The sequence below is a fragment of the Indicator indicator genome, chromosome Z (assembly GCF_027791375.1).
Source record: "Indicator indicator isolate 239-I01 chromosome Z, UM_Iind_1.1, whole genome shotgun sequence".
In the NCBI taxonomy this organism is placed as follows: Eukaryota; Metazoa; Chordata; class Aves; order Piciformes; family Indicatoridae; genus Indicator; species Indicator indicator.
Genome location: NC_072053.1, coordinates 46,267,511 through 46,287,466, shown reverse-complemented (window position 1 = coordinate 46,287,466; position 19,956 = coordinate 46,267,511). Strand labels below are relative to the sequence as shown.

General features: G+C 38.4%; 1 protein-coding gene across 2 annotated transcripts in view; it reads left to right on the top strand.

Moving 5' to 3' along the window:
* PCSK5 (proprotein convertase subtilisin/kexin type 5) overlaps positions 1-19,956 on the top strand; it is a 265,280-nt gene that overhangs the window by 25,496 nt on the left and 219,828 nt on the right. For both annotated transcript variants that reach the window (XM_054398161.1, XM_054398162.1), the window contains exon 2: positions 3,335-3,439. In XM_054398161.1, the coding sequence (XP_054254136.1) occupies positions 3,335-3,439 (105 nt within the window). The remainder of the gene's footprint in view (positions 1-3,334; positions 3,440-19,956) is intronic.

Sequence of the window (19,956 nt, the reverse complement as noted above, 5' to 3'; positions counted from 1 at the left end):
AGCCCGCTGGGACAAGTGTACTTTGCAGAAAGACACCTAGTTGATTCTTCTCTTTAAAAAAAAGTTACTAGATTAGAAACTGTTGGGAAAGCATCTCTTGGATTCCTTCCCATTAGCTTGAATGACCTCACTGCTTATGTTCTGCTATAGGAAAGTTTCTGTTGTAGTTTCAGGGCTTTGTCGCATATGTTTGATGATCAGATGTATATATTTAATGTGTATTTTCCAGGCAGCATTAGCATTTGTATCTCCTTACAGAGTTTATGAGGACACAGTGTGGATGTAGATTAATTCAGTCAGTAATTGTGTCCTAAGCTATCTTAGTATTGCCTTACACTATAAAACTACGCATGGAAAAAATATTTTCCAAGGACAAGAAAGTTGGCTCTTGTTTCATATTATCTTTAAAATCCTTATGTTTTCTCAACTTCAAAGAGAAAATAAGACCAAATAAATATAACATTAATATAAATATGCATGTACTTTGATTTTCTGGAGCTCCACTGTGAATATTGTGGGCTTGTTACCTCCAGGAATTACTTAGTTCTTGAGAAGTATAGTATGGTGCTTTTAAAATGTATGTGTCTATCTATTTAAAATGTTCAGTGATGAAGATTACTTCGGAAGAGAGTAAGATTTCCCATACCCCTGCCATTCATTTTTCTTGCCTTTGGCCAGGCAATGTCTCAGAAATATTTGTCTATCTCTTTTTGAAGAAATCAGATTGGGCAGGTCAAGAAGGAGATTGCAAAGATTTCCCAAGGATAAATCGGTCTCTAAAGTAGTTAGCTCTGCAGTCTGGTATTTCTGTCTTTGCATTGCTTTTCCTCTGAGAGTGCCTCTAAGTAATTAGGAATACGAAAACCAATTTAACAAGAACATCCGTAATGATGAGTTTTATTGTGCTATGTTTCCACAGTTTAGCTGTTCTCCAAGTGGTCCAAGGATTTGGAATGTCTACGTAAATACCCATTAATGGAAAAGAGGGCAATAAATTGTTAATAATGCTGGTGTTATCTTACTGTGAAAGGCACTGGTAGTTACTGAATATGAATTAAATTTAATTTCATTTAAAAAATTCAGAATCCTTTTATTTCATTCACAGTTATGAATGCAAGCTGTAGATATTATTATTACTATTATTATTATTATTATTTATTGTTACTGTTATTGTTGTTACTGTTATTATTATCTGTAAACTCATGGTGCATGGAAGGCATGATACTAAATTTCCCAAGGTCCCAGAGGGAGCACAGCTGTCAAGCATTACAAAGGCTCAGACTCTCTTTGGATGGAAGGTAGAGCATCCACATCCCTCCAGTCCTTTCTGTGGGTGGCTAGAGCTGCCAAACTATAGAACCTTCAGAAGTATAATTAGGTCATCTCCTAAATTTGCTGTTTCAGATGCTCTGCAAGGGGTCAGACAGAGTTTATCTCCAGTAAATAAATAAAACCCCAAAATCTTGAAACTAGTGCAAGGCAAGACACAGAACTGGATGATACTGAGATTTGCATAGCACAAAACAGGACAAGTGTATTTTCCCTAGAATGTGACCTTTCTACAAATGCTGTTCTGTGCTGTGGTAAAACAGTTAGTTGCCTGCTTGAACTGTGTCCTTTTACACAGTATGTGTACTTGTGTAGACACATGCATAGTAGGTCACTCTGAAGACAGCAAGGTCCATTGGTTCATTGGACTCGGAGGACTTAAACGAGCAAGAGTCATCACTTTACAGTAATTAGAGCTTCAACCCTGTGTCAGGCTACTGATGACATCAGGAAATGTCCAGGAAGTGACTGATTACATTACTTTGTCTTGAGGAAGCATGACATCACCTGTACTGGTGCTAAACCTGTCCCCAGATTTCAGTGGTTGATAGAATAAATCAAAAAGTGTAACAGAAGGCTCATGGTAGGGGACATTGATGAGCTACAGGCTGATAAAGTCGAGTTAATATAGCCAAAAGTGATGCAGTAAAACAGAATAGACTAGACTGTTTTCAGTTGGAAGGGAGCTACAATGATCATGTAGTCCAGCTGCCTCACAATTTAGGCCTGACCCAAGAGTATAGAGGCATAGTCCAGATTCCTCTTAATCACTGACAGGCATGAGGCATGGACGACCTCTCAGTTTTGGTGTTTGGCTACCCTATCAGTAAATAAATGCTTCCTAATATCCTGTTTGTTCCTTAGTCTGCTTTTGTACTTTCTCAAGATTTTTGTTTTCTGATATTCTAAAACCATATTCTTGGCTTTTTTCAGTGGATTATTTACAGTTCTCTTTGAACATTTACTGTTGAACTCTGAAGCTTCCTACATATGTATTCAGAATACAGGGGAGGGGTTAAAACTGGAATTTTTGAATGTTGCTCCATCCTCTCTGGGGATTTAATTCAGACTTATTTGCAAAACAAAGCATGTTTTCTGAGGTCACTGTGAGTTTCAACTTGAAATGACAGTAAGTTCAACTGTCCCTTTTTTCTTATCGTAAAAGAACTTTTAACTAAATTACTAAGCATCTTACAAGATTTGCAGTGGAATAAAAGGTCAGATTCCAAATGAGTTGAAGATACATTCTCCCTAATGACAAGCTGAATGTTTTTTTACAGGTGTGGAAAAATAAAGTCTGAAGTTATGAATGTTTAGATATTATGATTTAGATACTATGGAAAGGAAAATTATCACACTGTGAAGGCTGTCTTTTACATTGCTACTGGGTACTGAAGAAATGAATAGAAAGTGTTTCTGTTGTACTGTTGTGAAATTTGCAATTCTGCATGAATTGATTTTGTACTTTGAGGTAATCAGTATTTTATGAAGTTACCATTTCTGTTTCTTTCTTGTACTTCCCTCTTGTCAGCATTCGTCAGAAAGAGAAGCCCGTTCTTGTTGCACACTTTGATGCTTTGAACATTCCTTTAATAATTATATAAATAATGTAATCTAGTGCATTTTACAGTACATTCTCTTAAGCAAACTAGATGGAATGCTTTTTAATAACTATATAGCCATTTGATTTTTATACTTTTAATTTGAAGATAGTTCGGATGTAGATTAATACAGAATTACTTTAAAGTACTGCATATAAATTAAAGAAAAAGGTAGATACAGGCAGACTAAGCATTTCAGTTATCACCTTTGGTTATGCAGTCACTGCCTCAAGGACACTGTGTCCGTTTGTATCATGTGTCCTTCTTTTGAAAGGTGATCAGTGGGTTCAAGTAGTTTTTCAGAGCACAGGAAATTGCATAATTTATAGACTTTTAGAAATGAAAACAATAAAACTGTTTTTTGTAAATTAAATCTCTCTCTTTTTATTTCTTCACTCTTACAGATTGGAACACTGAAGGATTACTACCACTTCTACCATAGTAAAACAATTAAAAGGTCAGTTCTTTCAAGCAGAGGTACCCACAGCTTCATTTCAATGGAACCAAAGGTAAGAAAATCCACATGTCTGACTCTAAAGCCTTTGCATTTTTTATATGAAATATCACACCAGAGACCATTCAGCTGTATGGCATATAGCATTACAAGAACTGACACACTATCTTTCTGCTAAGGTTGTGCTTCTCAGTAAAAGAAATTGAAAACAACACCATACTACTAAATACGTGGTATTCTTGGAACATAAAGTCCAACATTATTTATATAGAAGTTCAGGAATTTTGTTAATGCACTAATCTCTGTGCTGTGCTTCTCTGCAAAACCTCATGTCCAGCATTCATGTCTGCAGATCTTCTGTAAATCAACTAGCTTTCAGAATGAACAGGCTGCCTAGGGGTGTTATGGAGTCTCCCTCTCTGGAGATACTCAAAACCTGCCTAGATGCGTTCCTGCAACCCTGCTCTGGCAGGGGTGTTGGACTAGATGATCTTTTGAGGTCACTTCCAGCTGCTAACATTCTGTGATTCTGTGAGAAGGAATGGTGTGAAATGGTACAATATTCAGAGGAAAGTTTCTCTGCCTTTTTTCTGGTCTTTTGCTGGATTTAGCGTATGAAGGATCAAAGTAAGAATGTACTTTTCTGTAGTCCTTTTGGTAGTTCCTACTAAACTTAATTTTAAGATCTGTTTGGAAAAATATAGTATTTTTAGAGTATGTACTGTAATAGGTAACTCTCAATTTAATTACTGTTTTATAGTGAAGTGTAATATTGTCACGTATTCATACCTAAGATACACTTGTGTTTTAATCCTTTAGTATCATTGGTTATTACCTTCATCACTGATGGTAGAAATGGATTTCCTCTGGTTTTCTTTTGGAAAGGAAGTTTGGAAAAGATCCCATTAGCTTTTTTATGCTGTTCGTGCAACCTGTTTGTTCTTGCCAACAAACTCCCAAGTCCCTGGTGTTTTTCAGTGGTGATAATAGAGTCAAGTGGTTTTTAAGCCTGTAGATGATGACTTTGGGAAGGATTTGTCAGGGTTTTTTAGACAAATAATACAGAAAAAGCAAAAGCTATCAGGAACAGAGTTGGAGTACTGCAACTGTACTGTTTACAAGGTAAGTATCATACAGGAATACTACTACAGTCTGGAAAGCCCTATTTAGGGCTGAAGTTTCTCTTGAGAATGACATAAGACTAGGGAAGTGCACACAAAACATGTTTATCCCTATATTGATAGGGCTTGAACTGCTTAATTTTTTAAGAGCACCAACAACTCTTCTGAGCAGCTATTTTGGAGATTAATACGTAAATGATCAGGGCCTAAATATCTGTTCCCGTGAGTGCTGGGATGCACCATTCAAACAACAAGCACTGCACTTGGAATAGGGGATACTGCAAAAAGAAGGGAAAGAGCTGTGTCAGTCCATGCTTCTTCCCTATGTGCACAGAGGTGGAAGGATTTACACAAAAATGCACAAGGTCTCATGCACCGCAAACTTTGATGTTATACACAGCTTCCAGATACCCTCTCTGCATCACTGTCAGCTAGACCAAACTGTTGTGGGCACAGTTGTGAGGGACTCTTATGACCGAACACATCAGAAAATCTGCCATCATTTATTTTCCAATGCTTCGCATGTTACAGTGCCTGAGTCTTGTCCTCCACAGTCTGCTGCTTCTGGTACAGAATTTCTGAGTCACTGTTAAATACCACTTAAATATTGAAATCTTTAGTGAGGATACTCAACCTTATTCATGATTCTGTACCCAAACAGAAGCAGATGATCTCATACCTAGATTGTTTTTATGGCTTTCACTGAAGCTGGGCTTTGGAATTCTTGTGTGACTGCAGATGGGTCAGTATACAGGCATATATATTTGTAGAATAAAGGCCAGTTTGTCCTCACTGTGTGTAACGTTTAATGCTTTTAAAGCAGACTGGAAATTTAGTTGTGTTACATGAGCTGTACCTTACAAACAGAAAGTTTAGTCTTAAATAAGGAATACTGAAAGACCAGAAGAATTTTAAAGGTCTGGAACTGTATGCTCTGCTATATTTATGAGCGTATCTGTATCTAACACAAATATTTACAGCAGATTAGGTGGCATGTGTATTTGTAAACAAAGGAACACTGAAGTTTGTTTGCTTTCCTAATGATTTAGTAGTATTTTACTAAGTACTTAAAATACTCTCATGTAACATACACAATAAACTTGATCTGTGCTTGCCTTATGTGTGAGTCACTAATTTGCTCCTTCATGAAATTTTAGATGATGAAATTTTTATCAAGTGGTAATTCATGTAAATAACCTGCATATAATGGAAGAACCATTATGAAATCTGGTATTTCTATAAATACCAATAGTGTTTGGATGTTCAGGGAAAGATACATAAAATCTTGCTATAGGTGATTTCAATTAATGAATGACTTTGGAGATCTTTGGCTTTATTTATTTATTTATCCCCTCCCCCTCCCCCCTCTTCTGGAATAGCCTCTTGACACTGTTAGAAATAATACAATCCCACAAGGAATTTAAACTGAAGATGTGTGTTATACATTTTGACAATTTTATCCATATTACCCAAATGTTGCTATGTATTTAGATGAAAAGATAAAGGCTATGCAGTGCAGCACAATTTTGTCTGTTATCATCCAAATCCTTGTCTAACAATGCTATGTGTTGTCATTTAGAGATGAAATGGTGAAAGTAGTTATAGGAAAAGGTGCTCAAATGAAGCTTTAATGTCTCTAAAGAAGATTGTCTTGTAGAATGTTTTTATCCACAGCATCTTTCCTAGGCCTATGTATTGTAATATTTTCTGTGTGTCCATAGAAAAAAGAGAGAGAGAAGCTTGTGGATTCAAAGCAGAGGTTGGTGCTATGCATCACAGTTAAGTGGTAAATTAAATCTGTTGCAGAGGTTTCTGATCTCCAGCTGATGCTCTGCTCTTAGCTTGCCTTTGGCAGGGGTCAGTGAAAACTGTACCATGAATCTTTAGCTCCAGAGTTTGCTCAGTATTTTGGTGAAATGCATGAAACAATAGGAGCGGTAGTAAAAGGCAGTAGAAAGGTGGACAGAATCAGTCCATTGCTGAGAGGTATCATGAAGCTCTAATTTGACTATTAAATAGTGGAGTTTATTGTTGGCAGGCCTGCTATTGAAATCAGACTATTATAGCACTTCTAGTGGTGGGAATGTAGAGCTCTATTGTACTTCTTGGTTAGCTGCAGCAGTGAAACAAAAAGCTACAAAGTGGAAAAATTTACAACGAATGATTACAACCTCAATCAATAAGTCAGACTTTTTGTCAACATGAAGCATAAGGAAAGTCAGGTGGAGCTTTTTTATAGCTGAAGAGATTCCAGTTCCATTTTGCCTATGAGGTCCCCAGTGCTTTGTATCACAATGGAGATACGAAAAAAAGACATGGGCCACAGCATTACTCAGAAATGTAAAATTAATAATTTATTTTCCAGTGAAGTGTCACATTTACTAATAGCAATTGCATCTTGCAGAGTTTAAAAATTTTAAATAATTTCAAGTAGGTTTATTTGTAGCTTTGTGGGTCAGGTTCACTCCTCTTTCAGAAATGGAAAGATTTCCAGTCTCACTTCCACTAAAACAAGAAGTAAAGCTACCTAATTTTATCAAAACAGCCTGCTTTAGCAGGATTTTGCAAGTATCATACCTTTATCATATCTGCTTCAGGATCAGAATACCCAGGGAAACTTTACTCCAGATATTTACACTTCACCCAGCCTGACCTAACTGCACACAGCACCGTATCTTTTGACCTGCTAGAAAAAAAGAAATATCTTAGTCCTGGAGAGACTGAGTTCTTACCTTTGCCACAACAAGCTGAACGGAGCAGTAACACATAAAGTACTGGCAAGCATACACTTAATAAAGCAACACCAAATTATCTGGGCTGTCTTCAGAGGAAAAGTAAGTAACGTCAGAATCCTGACATTATTGGTAGAACATTGTGGATGTTCATGAAAGGGCAGAGGGGAGCAGAACTGTAGCATTCATGAGTATGTGTTTAATCACATTGCTATGTAGTTATACCATTTCATATTGCTAAGAAGTACCCTGGACTGGTACTGGAGATAGCTGTCTAACGTGTAGGAGAAAAGAGAGTTTCACCACAAGATCATGGTCTTGCTTCGACAAGGAGTATGCCACTACTTGTGAAGTGTGCCTTTGGGAAACAATACTCTGGATCAGACTGTTTATTGCACATTGAGAGGAAGGTTGAAATTTTCAATCCTGAAAAGATTGTTAGTAGGTTGTATCTTCTGATTATTAATGAATTTAAGTGTTCCAAGATTGCAGTGTGAAGTTGAGTAAGGATAAAATAGAGCTGTGAACAATTTTGATTTAATGTTTGGGGCTCAAAATTTAGCAGTAATGAAGAATGTTATTGCAGTACTAAAACCACAAGTTGTTTAAAAGCCAGTATTATGGACTCAGCTTAGAGAAATTCAAGTAAGAATGATATTAGGGATAAAATTGTATTTTACATTGGCAATACTAAGTGTTAAGTTGTTAAACCTCACTAGTAAAAACCCCAACATTTTGTTAACCAAATAGAATAACATAGCAGTTAAACGCTGGGACCAGGTGACTGACGCCTGCCTGGGTAGCTGTAATCTGTACAAGCACTCAGAGGACAAGGAATCAATACTACTCTACCTATTTGCAAAATAATAGTAACTGTCATCTTGTTTTCCATGTTCAAAGTTTCACTCAAGGTTTATATTAGTTATTTAGTAATGCAGTTTTTACCACTGTGGACCCTTATTTAGTCACCTCAAAAAGCTTTTACATGAGCCACACTTACGTCTTTAACTTAGTCAAAATCAAGAATCAAACTTACCATTTCCAAGGAGCCTGTTGCCGAGTGAAGTAGAACATGAACTGAATCACAGTGTGTGAGAGGGCATAGCAACAGCTCTCTTCAGTGCCTGCCTCTGGAGTAATAAATATTTCATGCAAACATGAGCAAATAGTCCACTAAATTGGATCTTTTTTCAGGAATTTTTTTGAGATGAAAATTTGCTCTTTGCTGTTAAAAAATTGCATGAGATCCTGCTGCAATTAGTGTTGTTCTATAGTAGGCACATGTTGTTTGGTATTTTGTTTGCTTAGTGGTGATTGAAATCCAGTACTTATGTAGACATCCCTGGTATATTAGTTTTAGCTTAAAACTCAATTCTGCATCAGAAAAATCTTTTAGAAGTCTGTGTTGCTTCAGCGGGAATCCCAAATAATTTTGCTGTGCTGAAGCTTAATCAAACGTTTTCATTCACAACCCACTATGAACTAGTCTATGTTTTACAACATACATAGATATAGAGGAAAACCACAATGATAAACCCTAGCAAGTAGTGCTATAATGGAGTGAAATTGCAGCAATGTTTTGTGGCAAATTTCTCCCGTCTGCACCAACCCAAAACCTGAAACACTTGAGATGGTAGGGTGAAATGTCTAATTATTATGAGAAATAGCAACCTAAAATTTGATGTTCCTTTTTGGCACATGAAACAGTGTTTGGTCTGTTAATGCTACAGAACCAGCTCAAAAGTGAACCTAAAGGTAAAAAGTGCGATCCAGAGCATGTTCAGCCAGCATCATGAATGTATGTGGCCTTCCCTTGCACAAATCTAGCACTGCTCTAGCAAGCAATAACAGTTCTGTGGTCAGCTAATTTTGTCATATAATGATAATTTCATGTATTGAGAACAGGTAGAAATATTTAATGAAGTTAATTGTAACACTAATGGGACTGAGGTTTATTTGTGAAGAATAAAAGCTTTGTTAATGTCTAATTCTATGACTACATTAATAGCCAACTTTTCTATTAGTACTTAAACCCTCAAAAAAATAATCCCAGAAGCTTCCTAGTGGAATTATCTTTTGATGTTTTCTACTAAAAGCAGAAAAATGGCTGGCTGGAATTTGGTGTAATATAATTTTAGAAAAGAAAAAAGTCTACCATTGGGGAATATGTGTTTCTTGAAAGAAATTACTGTGCTTAATTACCTACACTTAAAGTTTTCATTTCATCATGATTATCTCAGTTGTTAGTACCTACCTCAATATTGCATGTGAATTAAGAAGAAATACTAGTTCTCAGAATGTTGCAATTTTCTGTTTGCCAAATCATTTTGCATAACACCTAGCTAATGACAATCTCATTATTAACTTTTGGCCAAGAACAGTAGTTCATTGAGAGCTTTGGGGAATGAAAAAAAATAGACAAAAGGATTACATTCTCTTGCTACTTGGAGAAGTAGCTAAAATCTTCTGAGACAAGATATTCAAAATGAGGCAGATTTCACCAGCTTCTCAATTTTGAAGTATTTGGAACCTTCTGGATTTGGAGAGGCAAAAGCAAAAGACCCTAGATGTGCAATGGTGAGAAAATTTGCAGGGTATATGATTCACTCTTAAGAGTGGGGAAAAACAACCAACCAACCCAACATAGAACCCATTTTAAATATTGAAGAGCAACAAGTGTCTTGAACATCATTAGTCTTAAAGACTTAAAGAAAAAATAGCTGGGTTGTAGGTTGCTTTTGGTTTAAAGCTGCTTAGGAAGATGAGGAATGTTCCATTTGAGAAATTGTACTTTGTGAATCTGGGGCTTCTGGCAATGGAACTCCTTGGCTTTTGCTTCATAGTGTGGTTTTTGCTGTTACAAATGTTCTCTTACCAGTAAACATGTTGCACCGAGGTTAAGATCAGTGGCAATATTTCAGCCTATAGTCTAGATGATACAGAATTTTGTTCAAGAACCTTCAAAATATTAAAAAAAATGCTATTCAGGAGTGATGTAGAGGAAAGCTCCCTTTAGGGGATGCTTTTGCTGTCTAGGGAACAAATACTTCTGAAAGTGAATGTTATACAGTGATACAATTAAGATTCAAAATCATACCTCTTAAATTTTGGGACAAGTTAAGGAAAAGAGTTTGTGCATGTTTTCCCTTCACTGTCACTAATGGAACTTCAGTGAAAAACTACAGATATGCTAAAGCCTTAATTTAACCTGTTTGTATGTGATAGTGGTTACAATTTTCTTGGGTGGACAGGTCGTTTTTGGAGCTGCAGTGCTAATCCCATAAATTCAGAAAAATGTCTTACTAGACATTGAACATTGACTTTAGCATTTGTCAACTTACTTTAAAAATGAAAAGCACTTAGGATGTACATAATTAGTTGTGAATGCTTGTTTTGGTTCCTACCTTATATTCTGTAGGTATTATAGAATATAAGGGTGCTGTAATTCCAGAGTTGACTGTACATTAATGAAATAGCAAAAGCAAGGTGAAAGAAACCTCAGTCCATTGAGTGCTTCATCAGAGGACACCTTGGCGTCACGACCATGGAGGTAAAATCTAGGGAAATTGTTTGGGCAGCGTGCACACCAATATGGTGCTGCATGCTGTGGGAGTCCTCAGCTAGCAGTTGATTTGAGCAGGGAATGGTAGAAGTCGTAGCTACTTTTGCTGAGAATGTAAAAGATACATGCAGCATGCTGTATCGCTAACATAATTAGGCATCATTGGGTTCATCTTGGGTACCTTGGTTATCTAAATACTTGCTAAAATCTCTCCATTCTGGGTAAGATTTTCTCAGCACATCTCTATTAGAATTTCTAAACGTGTGATTGTTGCTTAATGGCACATCAGCCTAGTTGGCTATCCCTGTGGAAGCTGGGAATACTTATCTTCAGTCAAAAAAAGACTATTAATGAGGGACATAACAGTGCATATACAGACAGATCACACATGCTCATGCAGCTTTAGTTTAAAGAAACCAAATGAAAATTCATTGCAGTCGAAAAAGAGTGTTACATTACTCTCAGTTTGGGGACTGCTAAAGGATTTTCCTCAGCCTTAATGATGACAAAAGCACTTCAGGTAAATCTGTGTTTGGGAAGTATAAACCCATGGGATGACTGTTTTGTCATAGCAGTTATAAACACGTGAAAGGATAGGGTTATGAAGGAAACTGCTTGTCAATCTTTGGTCCATGGATGTTAGGACGTGTTAATAATATTTGAGTTTCTTTACAGTTGCAGTAAAACAGTACACACTCCTGTGTTTTTCAGCAATGAAGTGGGTTTATAGGTGAAAAAATGATAAGGCACTTAAAAGCTTCAAAAAAGATAAGGAGAATTAGTCCTGTCATTTCCAATCTATCTTCTGAGAGCTGGCTGAGTGACAGGTCTTGCACTTTGGTCACAGCAACCCCCTGCAACACTACAATATTGGGGGAGAGTGGCTCGAAATCTGCACAGAAGAGAAAGACCTGAAAATGTTGATTGGCAGCCATTTTGAACGTAAGCTAGCAGTGTGCTGAGGTGGTCAAGAAGGCAAACAGCATTCTGACCTGCATCAGGAATATTGAGACAGTTGGCACCAGGGAAGTGATTGTCCTCCACCTGTAGTCAGCACTGGTAAGGCCACACCTTGAGTTGGTGCCATCACTAGGAGAAAGTGCTGAAGTGGGGCCAGAGAAGGACAATGCAACTTAAGTGATGAAGGGTCTGGAGAACAGGCCTTCTGAGGAGTGGCTGTAGGGAACAGTGGTTGTTTAGGCTGAGGAAAAGGAGGCTGAAGGAAGACTGTATTGCTCTCCACCTGAAGGGAGGTTTTAGTGAGGTGGGTGTCGGTCTCTTCTTCTTAATGACAAGTGATAGGGCAAGAGGAAATGGCCTCAAGTTGCACTAGGGAAGGTTTAGATTGGGTATTACAAGAAAGTATTTCACTCAAAGGGTTACTAAATACTGGAATAAGCTCCCCAGGGAATTAAAAGATGCATAGATGTGGTGCTAAGGGACTTGTTTTAGCACCTGACTGGTAGAGTTACATAATGGTTGGACTCAATGATCTTAAAGCTATTTTCCAATTGAAAGGACTCTATGATTCTATCTCAGAACAGACTGTCTAGGAATGTGACAACAGCTTCTACACACCACTTCCTAAAGGGATCCAACTTCATTTTGATACTGATGATTAAAGTGCAGGATGTTAGTAGAAAATGTCTGGGTTTTTTCCAATCTTTTGTATTTGAAAAATCCTTCTGGCAGCAGTGTATGTTCCCTGTGAAATGTGTTGACATTTTTATCTGTCTACCTTCTTCTGACAAGTAAGGCAATCATATTTAATTTCACTGGTCGTTTCACCCAGCTGTTCTAAGTGGCAAAGAACAAAAAATCATGATACATGATACGCATACAGAATTTGTCATATCTAGCACTAGTAACAGGTAATCAAAGGCAGGGACAGGGAGCCGGAAAGAACATTCTTCCACAAAACAAAGGAAAAGAATCCCACCCTTGCCCAACTTTCTGTGTGTAACAACCTCCTTTCTTTTAGGATCATTTTAAAAAGTCAACATCACTGGAAAGCCGCTCATTTTTCTTGGCTGATCTGTTTCATTCTAGCAGATCCTCACCATCCTGCGAGCTGCAAGTTTTAATGGCTCAGAGGAGGTGCCAAGCAGCTATGTCCTGTTCACAGCTGTGCTGCTTGAATGTGTGTGGCCTTCATCATACGACTTCACTCCTTCATGCTTCTGACTCCCTACCTGTGAAACGGGGACAATGCTGACGGTTGAATAAAAACTTCTTCAAATGGCAAATGCACAGCAAGTACTATGTATTTTATTATGTGGAATTTTATTTCTGTTGGTGTCAAACAGCACATTTTATGAATACAAACAGCATTTCAGTAAAATAAAATACTCATTCTAAATCCTTTCCGTATAATCCACTTAAAGCAGTCATATCCATTGGTGTGTTGACTGTTGCTTACATAAGCTGTGTTTAACCTACATTGTTTGACATTATTTTTTCTCTTTTTTTGAGGGGGAGTAAATGATGCCACTCCCATTGACACTGACTTTCTAAATAAATATAAAACCCGGAGTATCAGTTTCTTTGCTTTTTAAAGGATCCAAATTAAAAATTTCTTTCAGACTATGTTTACCAAACTAAAACTCAGTCTGCTGTTTCGTCCATAGCTGTTACAACTTTGTATGATTGTATAATAAAACCAGAATTTATGAATTCTAAATAGTTTTCTGTTCTCCAGGGCGTTCCTAAGAAACTATTTCTTTGAAATGCAGTTGCCAATATACTCAGTCTGTAAGACTAAAAGGAAACATTATGGTCATCCAGTCAAACCACCATATGGCTCACCAATATTTCATTCTGAGGCAGTGTAACTTTCAGAAATCTCTAAATTTGAATTAAAACACTGCCAGCACTGGAGAATTTTCAGAATTTTTAAAGATGTTAGAATTTTGCTTTGTCCAAGGTTATTTGTCTTCAGTTTCTATCTGTTTCATGTTGTTGAAACTGCCTCTGAGGTTGAAGGATTCTCCTCTATAGCAGTTTGACCAGTGTATGTATTTGGACACTGTGACCTAAATGCCCATAAACTTCTCTTTTAATATCTCACTAATTCTCTGTGGATTTGCTGAATTGCTGTGGATATCTACAGCAATAGAAGGCATGGCAAATCCTTGACTGAAACAAGGAATTATACTGGTATTTTTGATATTTCAATTTGACCCTATTGGAGAGATTTCTATTCTGAAGTCATTTAGTAAATTATTTAAGATCATCCTAAATTAGCAGATGTTTGAGGGACTTAAGTGATTTTTAGATGAAAGTCATAGGATGAGCCTAAGGAAAGAAAATATAAATCATCAGTTTCTACAGGTTTTTTAAATATATATATTGTCATTGCTATACTGATGTTAACATTAGCACCATTATATTTCAACTGCTGGATTTTAGACTCCAAAGTTAATTAAGTTTAGAGAGTATAAAGTTTTATTTCCTAGTAGTTAACTGGATTTAGCATAAGCTTTTCAGTTTATGAAGAAGATGCAATTTTATGCCCAAGTTAGGTGGAATTATGATACATGTTTGCATCCAGAGTTGCATTAATACTAATCCTCTTGATGCACTGAAATTCCAGATAATGATACTGTCCCAAGACAAGATATGCTAACATATGCAATGGTGTAAGCATAGCTTTAGGTACTGCACATAAGAATGCCTGTCAGTTAAAGATGTTTTTTACAGTTGTGTTGCCATGTAGCTTTTGAGTTATGAGGTGAGTTATATAACCTGTGGCTATAAATGATAAAGTACCGTGTATAAACAGGAGTTTCTTTTAGTGGCTGCAGTAAAGATTTCCCCTCATTTTCCCAAGGCTAATTTAAATATTTTAGAAACTGAACCAGAGAATCTAAGCTGGTTGGGGCACTGTGGGAAGGAAAAAAAAAGAAAAAACAACTGCTTGAGACATTCTTTGCTTACAACATATGGGACTGATGCTACTGGAAGCCACCAGGCAGGAGCTCAGGCTCTCTGGAACTCAGCTCTGCCACAAAGCTGCTGTGTGATTTTCATCCTGTAATCCTGAACTGCTCTGTGGTCTGCTGTGGTGCAGTGCTCAATACTGGAAGCTGGGCAGAGGCTGTGGTCACCTGCATTCAGCAGTTGCTACATTTGCACCTATGAATAGAAGGCCTGTGAGACTTCCCTAGTGAAAAAAATTGAGGGCCTTTCATTATTTCCTGCTTTTCCAGTGGGACACAAGTCCTGGCTAGCAGCAGACACACTTCTCCATAATTTGATTGTCATGGTTGGTTGTCCTTCCCAGCAGTTCTGGTTGGTAATAAACTGCCTTGTGACAGAGACTATGCAACTCCACCACTAACCATGGCATGCCCTTTTCTGTTCTGAACTTATTCCTCTACAGTCTTGCTCCTAAAGCAGGAAGAAGACTTTGCTATCACACACAATTGTAGGCTGATATCTGTTGATATTTGTGGAGAACTCTGAGCTCTGTCAGTGGGAAAGATGATGAGAAAAGGCAAAAGATGTTGCAGCTGTGTTAAAATGCATATCAGTGGACCATTATACCTCATGGATATGGAAGTATGATTATAGTGCTACAGTAGGTTACTTGTATGTAGCAAAATAGGTGGAAGCCAATTCATATCAGAACTAACTTACTTTTTGGTGGCTATGAGTTGGAAAAATGCATTGAATTTGAGCCTTACTCCTATGGGTGAGACTGGGAGCTTGCACTGTGGTTGTGCAAGATGTGTTTGGGCTTAACGATAATTTGAAGCATTTTCTGCTGCCACCTTTTCCTCCTCTGCTTTTCTTCTCTTTCCTTTCCCCAGCCTTTCTTAACATCTATTTCTTCTTTTATCTTGCTTTTTTTCAGAATGTATAGGATAATTATGACAACTGCTTTGATTGTGGATTGTCATTGACCCTTGCTGAAGAAGTATTTTGTCAAGCAGCAAGAAGGCATCACTTAGTGCTTGCTGGATTCATTGACTTTTTATCCAACTTTAGACACCTACAGTTTGTGAAATGGTATCTGCAATAATTTATCCTGCTCTTGACCTATGTCAATAGCTACTTTACACAACTGTCTTTATCTATTTTTATGGTGCAAACTGGCTTCTGCAACTGTAAGCCAGTAAATAGCCTAGCATTTAACTATCATCTGAAAACCCTACAAAATTTTTCATCAAATGAATTTTGAGGGTCTTGCTATTGTGACTTTGCAGATGGACTGCAGGAGATGTGCCAACAGTCCTCTTGTGCAGTTCTAAGTAATGGCTTGGGTCCATGTTCAGTAACCAAGATATGATATCCAAGACCCTTGGATATCATTATATCCACCTATGCACTTTAATTCTAAACTGAATCCTAAATGAAAACATTCTGTTTTCATTACAATGTGAAATGAAAAAAAAAAAGTGTCACGTGATATACTTAAGTAAAGCTTGTGTCACAGAAAAATTTTATGATGTGACAACTTAGGTACATACTTTGTTGGAATCATAGCAATCATAGAATGGTTTGGGTAGGAAGGGACCTTCAAGATGATCTAGTTCCAGCCCTCCTGCCATGGATGGGGACATCTGCAGGTTGCTCAAAGCCTCATCCAGCCTGGTCCTTGAACACCTCAAGGGAGTGGATGCAGTATTCCAGGTGAGGTCTCACAAGAGTAGAGCAGAGTGGAAGAATCGTCTCCTTCAACCTGCTGGCCATACTTCTTTTGATGCAGCTTAAGATGTGGCTGGCTTTGTGGGCTGCAAGTGCGCATTGCCAGCTTGTATTCAGTTTTGCATCCACCATTTGCTCTCAATTCACTTATCACCCAGCCTGTATTTGTATTTGGGATTGCCCCAGCCTTAGTGCAGGATCTTATACTTGGACTTGTTGATCCTCATGTGCTTTGTAAAGGCCCACCTTTATAGCCTGTCAAGGCCTCTTTGTATGGCGTCCCTTCATTCTAGAGTAGGAGCTGTAAGAACGAGTTTTCTTCTGTAGCCTATTCTGGGCCAAGCAAAGTCTCATGTTCTGTCTCTGAGTGTTAGCCTCACTCCTGTCCTTTTGCAGCTGAATCTGTCAGAACTCAAATATAGGTGGGTATTGATTGTCTTTAGGCAAGTGAAGAATGCTATGTGCCAGGTGCAACATGAGGCTATCCCCACAGAGAGGGAGGGTGCTCACCCACAGCAATTCCTCTGTAGACGAACTCCAATTGAAAGTGCTGCAATGAAGTCCAGTGCCAGTTTCCCACATAACTGTTGCTGATGGACCCTGACTCCATAGAAATACACTCATTGATTGGCAATACTTTCTGTCTCCCATATCTGAGTTTTCTCTATCTTTTCCTCTTTCTGTAGTGTTCCTGTGTCACCTGCTTTCTTATTATCTGAGCAGGAATTTCTAATTTATTCTTGGAGGCATAGGACAGATTGAGGTGAATGATGGCAATGCAAAGGATGAAGGCACGATTACAATTGGGAGTGGCACCTCTCAGCAATTCTTCACAGACTGAAGACTCACAATTACATGTTTAATTCTGTTACTAAAAATCACAGATTCTGGTGTGAAATGTATAACCTACTTCAGAGCTAGGATAGTTTTTTTCCCCATGCATGTTTTCATCAAACTGGAAAGGATTACACCTTCAGCTTGCCTGTAACTCCTTCTTTTATAGTAATGGCATTTTCACATACTGGATATGACCTATTTTTAGTCAGTTTGAAGATAAGGGGTCAAGCAGACCCTCTCACAATGTGTTTGAAAAAGTACTCTTTTGAACAAGAGTGTCCAGTATTTGTATGCTTTGATAAATGGTTGGATTCTTTTTTCTAGCATGGTAATTCCTTTTCCACTTTTCAAACTTGTTACTTTTTTCACGGTTTATTGTACTGGGGAAGGTCTTACTGCAGCATATTTACATTGGGCCTCTTTCCTAAAAATGCTGTGGAATCAGTGAGAGTGCAAATTGTAGAAAGTAGGTGTTTTTTCACACAAAGATAGCATTTCATTGTAATTTTTAGAATTTATATAGAATAACAAGTGGTATACTTGAATTAGCTCAGAGCAGCTTTTATGCTGCAGCATTGTTCCAGGCAGATCTGTGAAGAAGAGCTCCATCATGGACAGAACAACATGAGTGGTGAAGAGAGGAGACTGAAAATGGTCTTTTTTTTTTTTTTTTAATTTTTTTTTCCTTCTTAATAGTTTGGTCCTCAGTCTGGCTTGGTTTTGTTTTCTAGACATTCAGGAAATGGAACTTCCAAAACTGAAGTCAATGGGAAAGTGTGCACTGCTTCTCCTGAGTAACAGACTTTATGGAAATGTTAAAATGCACCTCGTTATTTTCACAGAGTCTTGTTTTGGCAAGGAACGTGAATCTGTATAATCAATTACTTTAGAGATTTTCTTTGAAAGCCTTTAGGTTAGGAAATGTGGACACTTTTAAAAAGAAAATATTTTTGTACAAACGAACTCTTTGGATTTGTTTAATTCTAAATAAAATATTTGCCGGGTTTGAAACCATCTAATGAACCTAAAGGTCTACAAGTCCATGGGACCTGATGAGATCCATCTGTGGGTCCCAAGGGAACACCACAAAGCCACTTTCCATCATATCTGAAAAGCTGTCATGCTCTGGTGAAGTTCCCACTGACAGGAAAAGGGGAACCATAATCCCCATGTTCAAAAAGGGAGATAAGGAAGGCCGGTCAGTGTCACCTCAGTACCCAGCAAGATAATGGAGCAGATCCTTGTGAAGGTCCTGCTAGGTCATGTAGAAAGCAAGCAGGTGGTGGGTAGCAGCTAACATGGCATCACCAAGGTAAAATCCTTCCTGAGAAAATTTGGTGGCTTTTTATGATGGGGTCACAGCATTGGTGGATAAGGGAAGAGCAACTAACAGCGTCTTCCTGGCCTTGCATAAAGCTTTCAACCCTCTTGCACAAAATTCTGGTCTCTAAATTGTAAGGACACCTCCATTTGATGGATAAGGAATTTGCTAGCTGGCCATTCTCAAAGAGTTGTGATCAATGGTTCAATCTCCAACTGGAGACCTGTGATATATGGAGTCCCTCAGGGATCAGTACTGGGCCAGGTGCTGTTTAACATCTCTGTTGACAACAGGGTCGAGCGCAACCACAGCAGGTTTGTCAGTGACACCAAACTGTGGTGTGGTCACCATGCTGGAGGGAAGGGATGCTTTCCAGAGGGACTGTGACAGGAGTGAGAGGTGTGTGCATGCCAACCTCATGAAGTTCAACAAGGCCAAGTGCAAGGTGCTGCACCTGGGTTGGGGCAGTTCCAGGCACAAATACAGAATGAGTGATGAGAGCAGCCCTGCAGAGAAGGACTTGAGGTTGCTGGTTGATGAGGCACTTGATATGAGATGGCAATGTGTGCTGGCAGCCTAAAAAGCCAACTATATTCTAGGCTGCATCAAAAGATGTGTGGGGACGGGTCAAGGGAGGTGAATTTGCCTTTCTACTCTGCTGTTGTGAGAGCCTACTTGAAGTACTTCATCTAGCTCTGGAGCCCCCAACACAAGAAGAACACGGACTTGCTGGAGTGGATCCAGAGGAGGGCTGCAAAGATGATCAGAGGGCTGGAGCAGCTTTCCTATGAGGACAGGCTGAGAGGGTTGGGTCTCTTCAGCCTGGAGAAGACAAGGCTCTGGGAAGACCATATAGCAGCCTTCCAGTACCTGAAGGGGGCCTACAGGAAAGATAGAGAGGGACTTTATAAGAGCATATGGTGACTGGACAAGGGGCAGTGGTTTTAAACCAGAGCAGGGTAGATTTAGATTAGACATTAGGAAGAATTTATTTACTGTGAGGATGGTGAGACACTGGAACGTGTTGTCGAGGCTCCAAGGCTGGAAAATGTCAAAGCCAAGTTGAATGGGGCCTTGAGCAATCAGGGCTAGTAGGAGGTGTCCCTGCCCAGGGCAGAAGGGTTGGAACTAGATGATCTTGAGGGTCCATTCCAACTCAAGCCATTCTGTGATGCCAGGCATTTGACAGTGACAGGTGGATGAATACCCATAAATTGCTCAAAGGAAACATATATCAGAATACTAAAATAACTGCTGAACTTTGTGTTCATTAATATAACCTAGTGATTACACAATTTAACTTAGACTGACAAGCTTTTCTGTTCATTAAGGAAAAGTCGCAAACCCCAT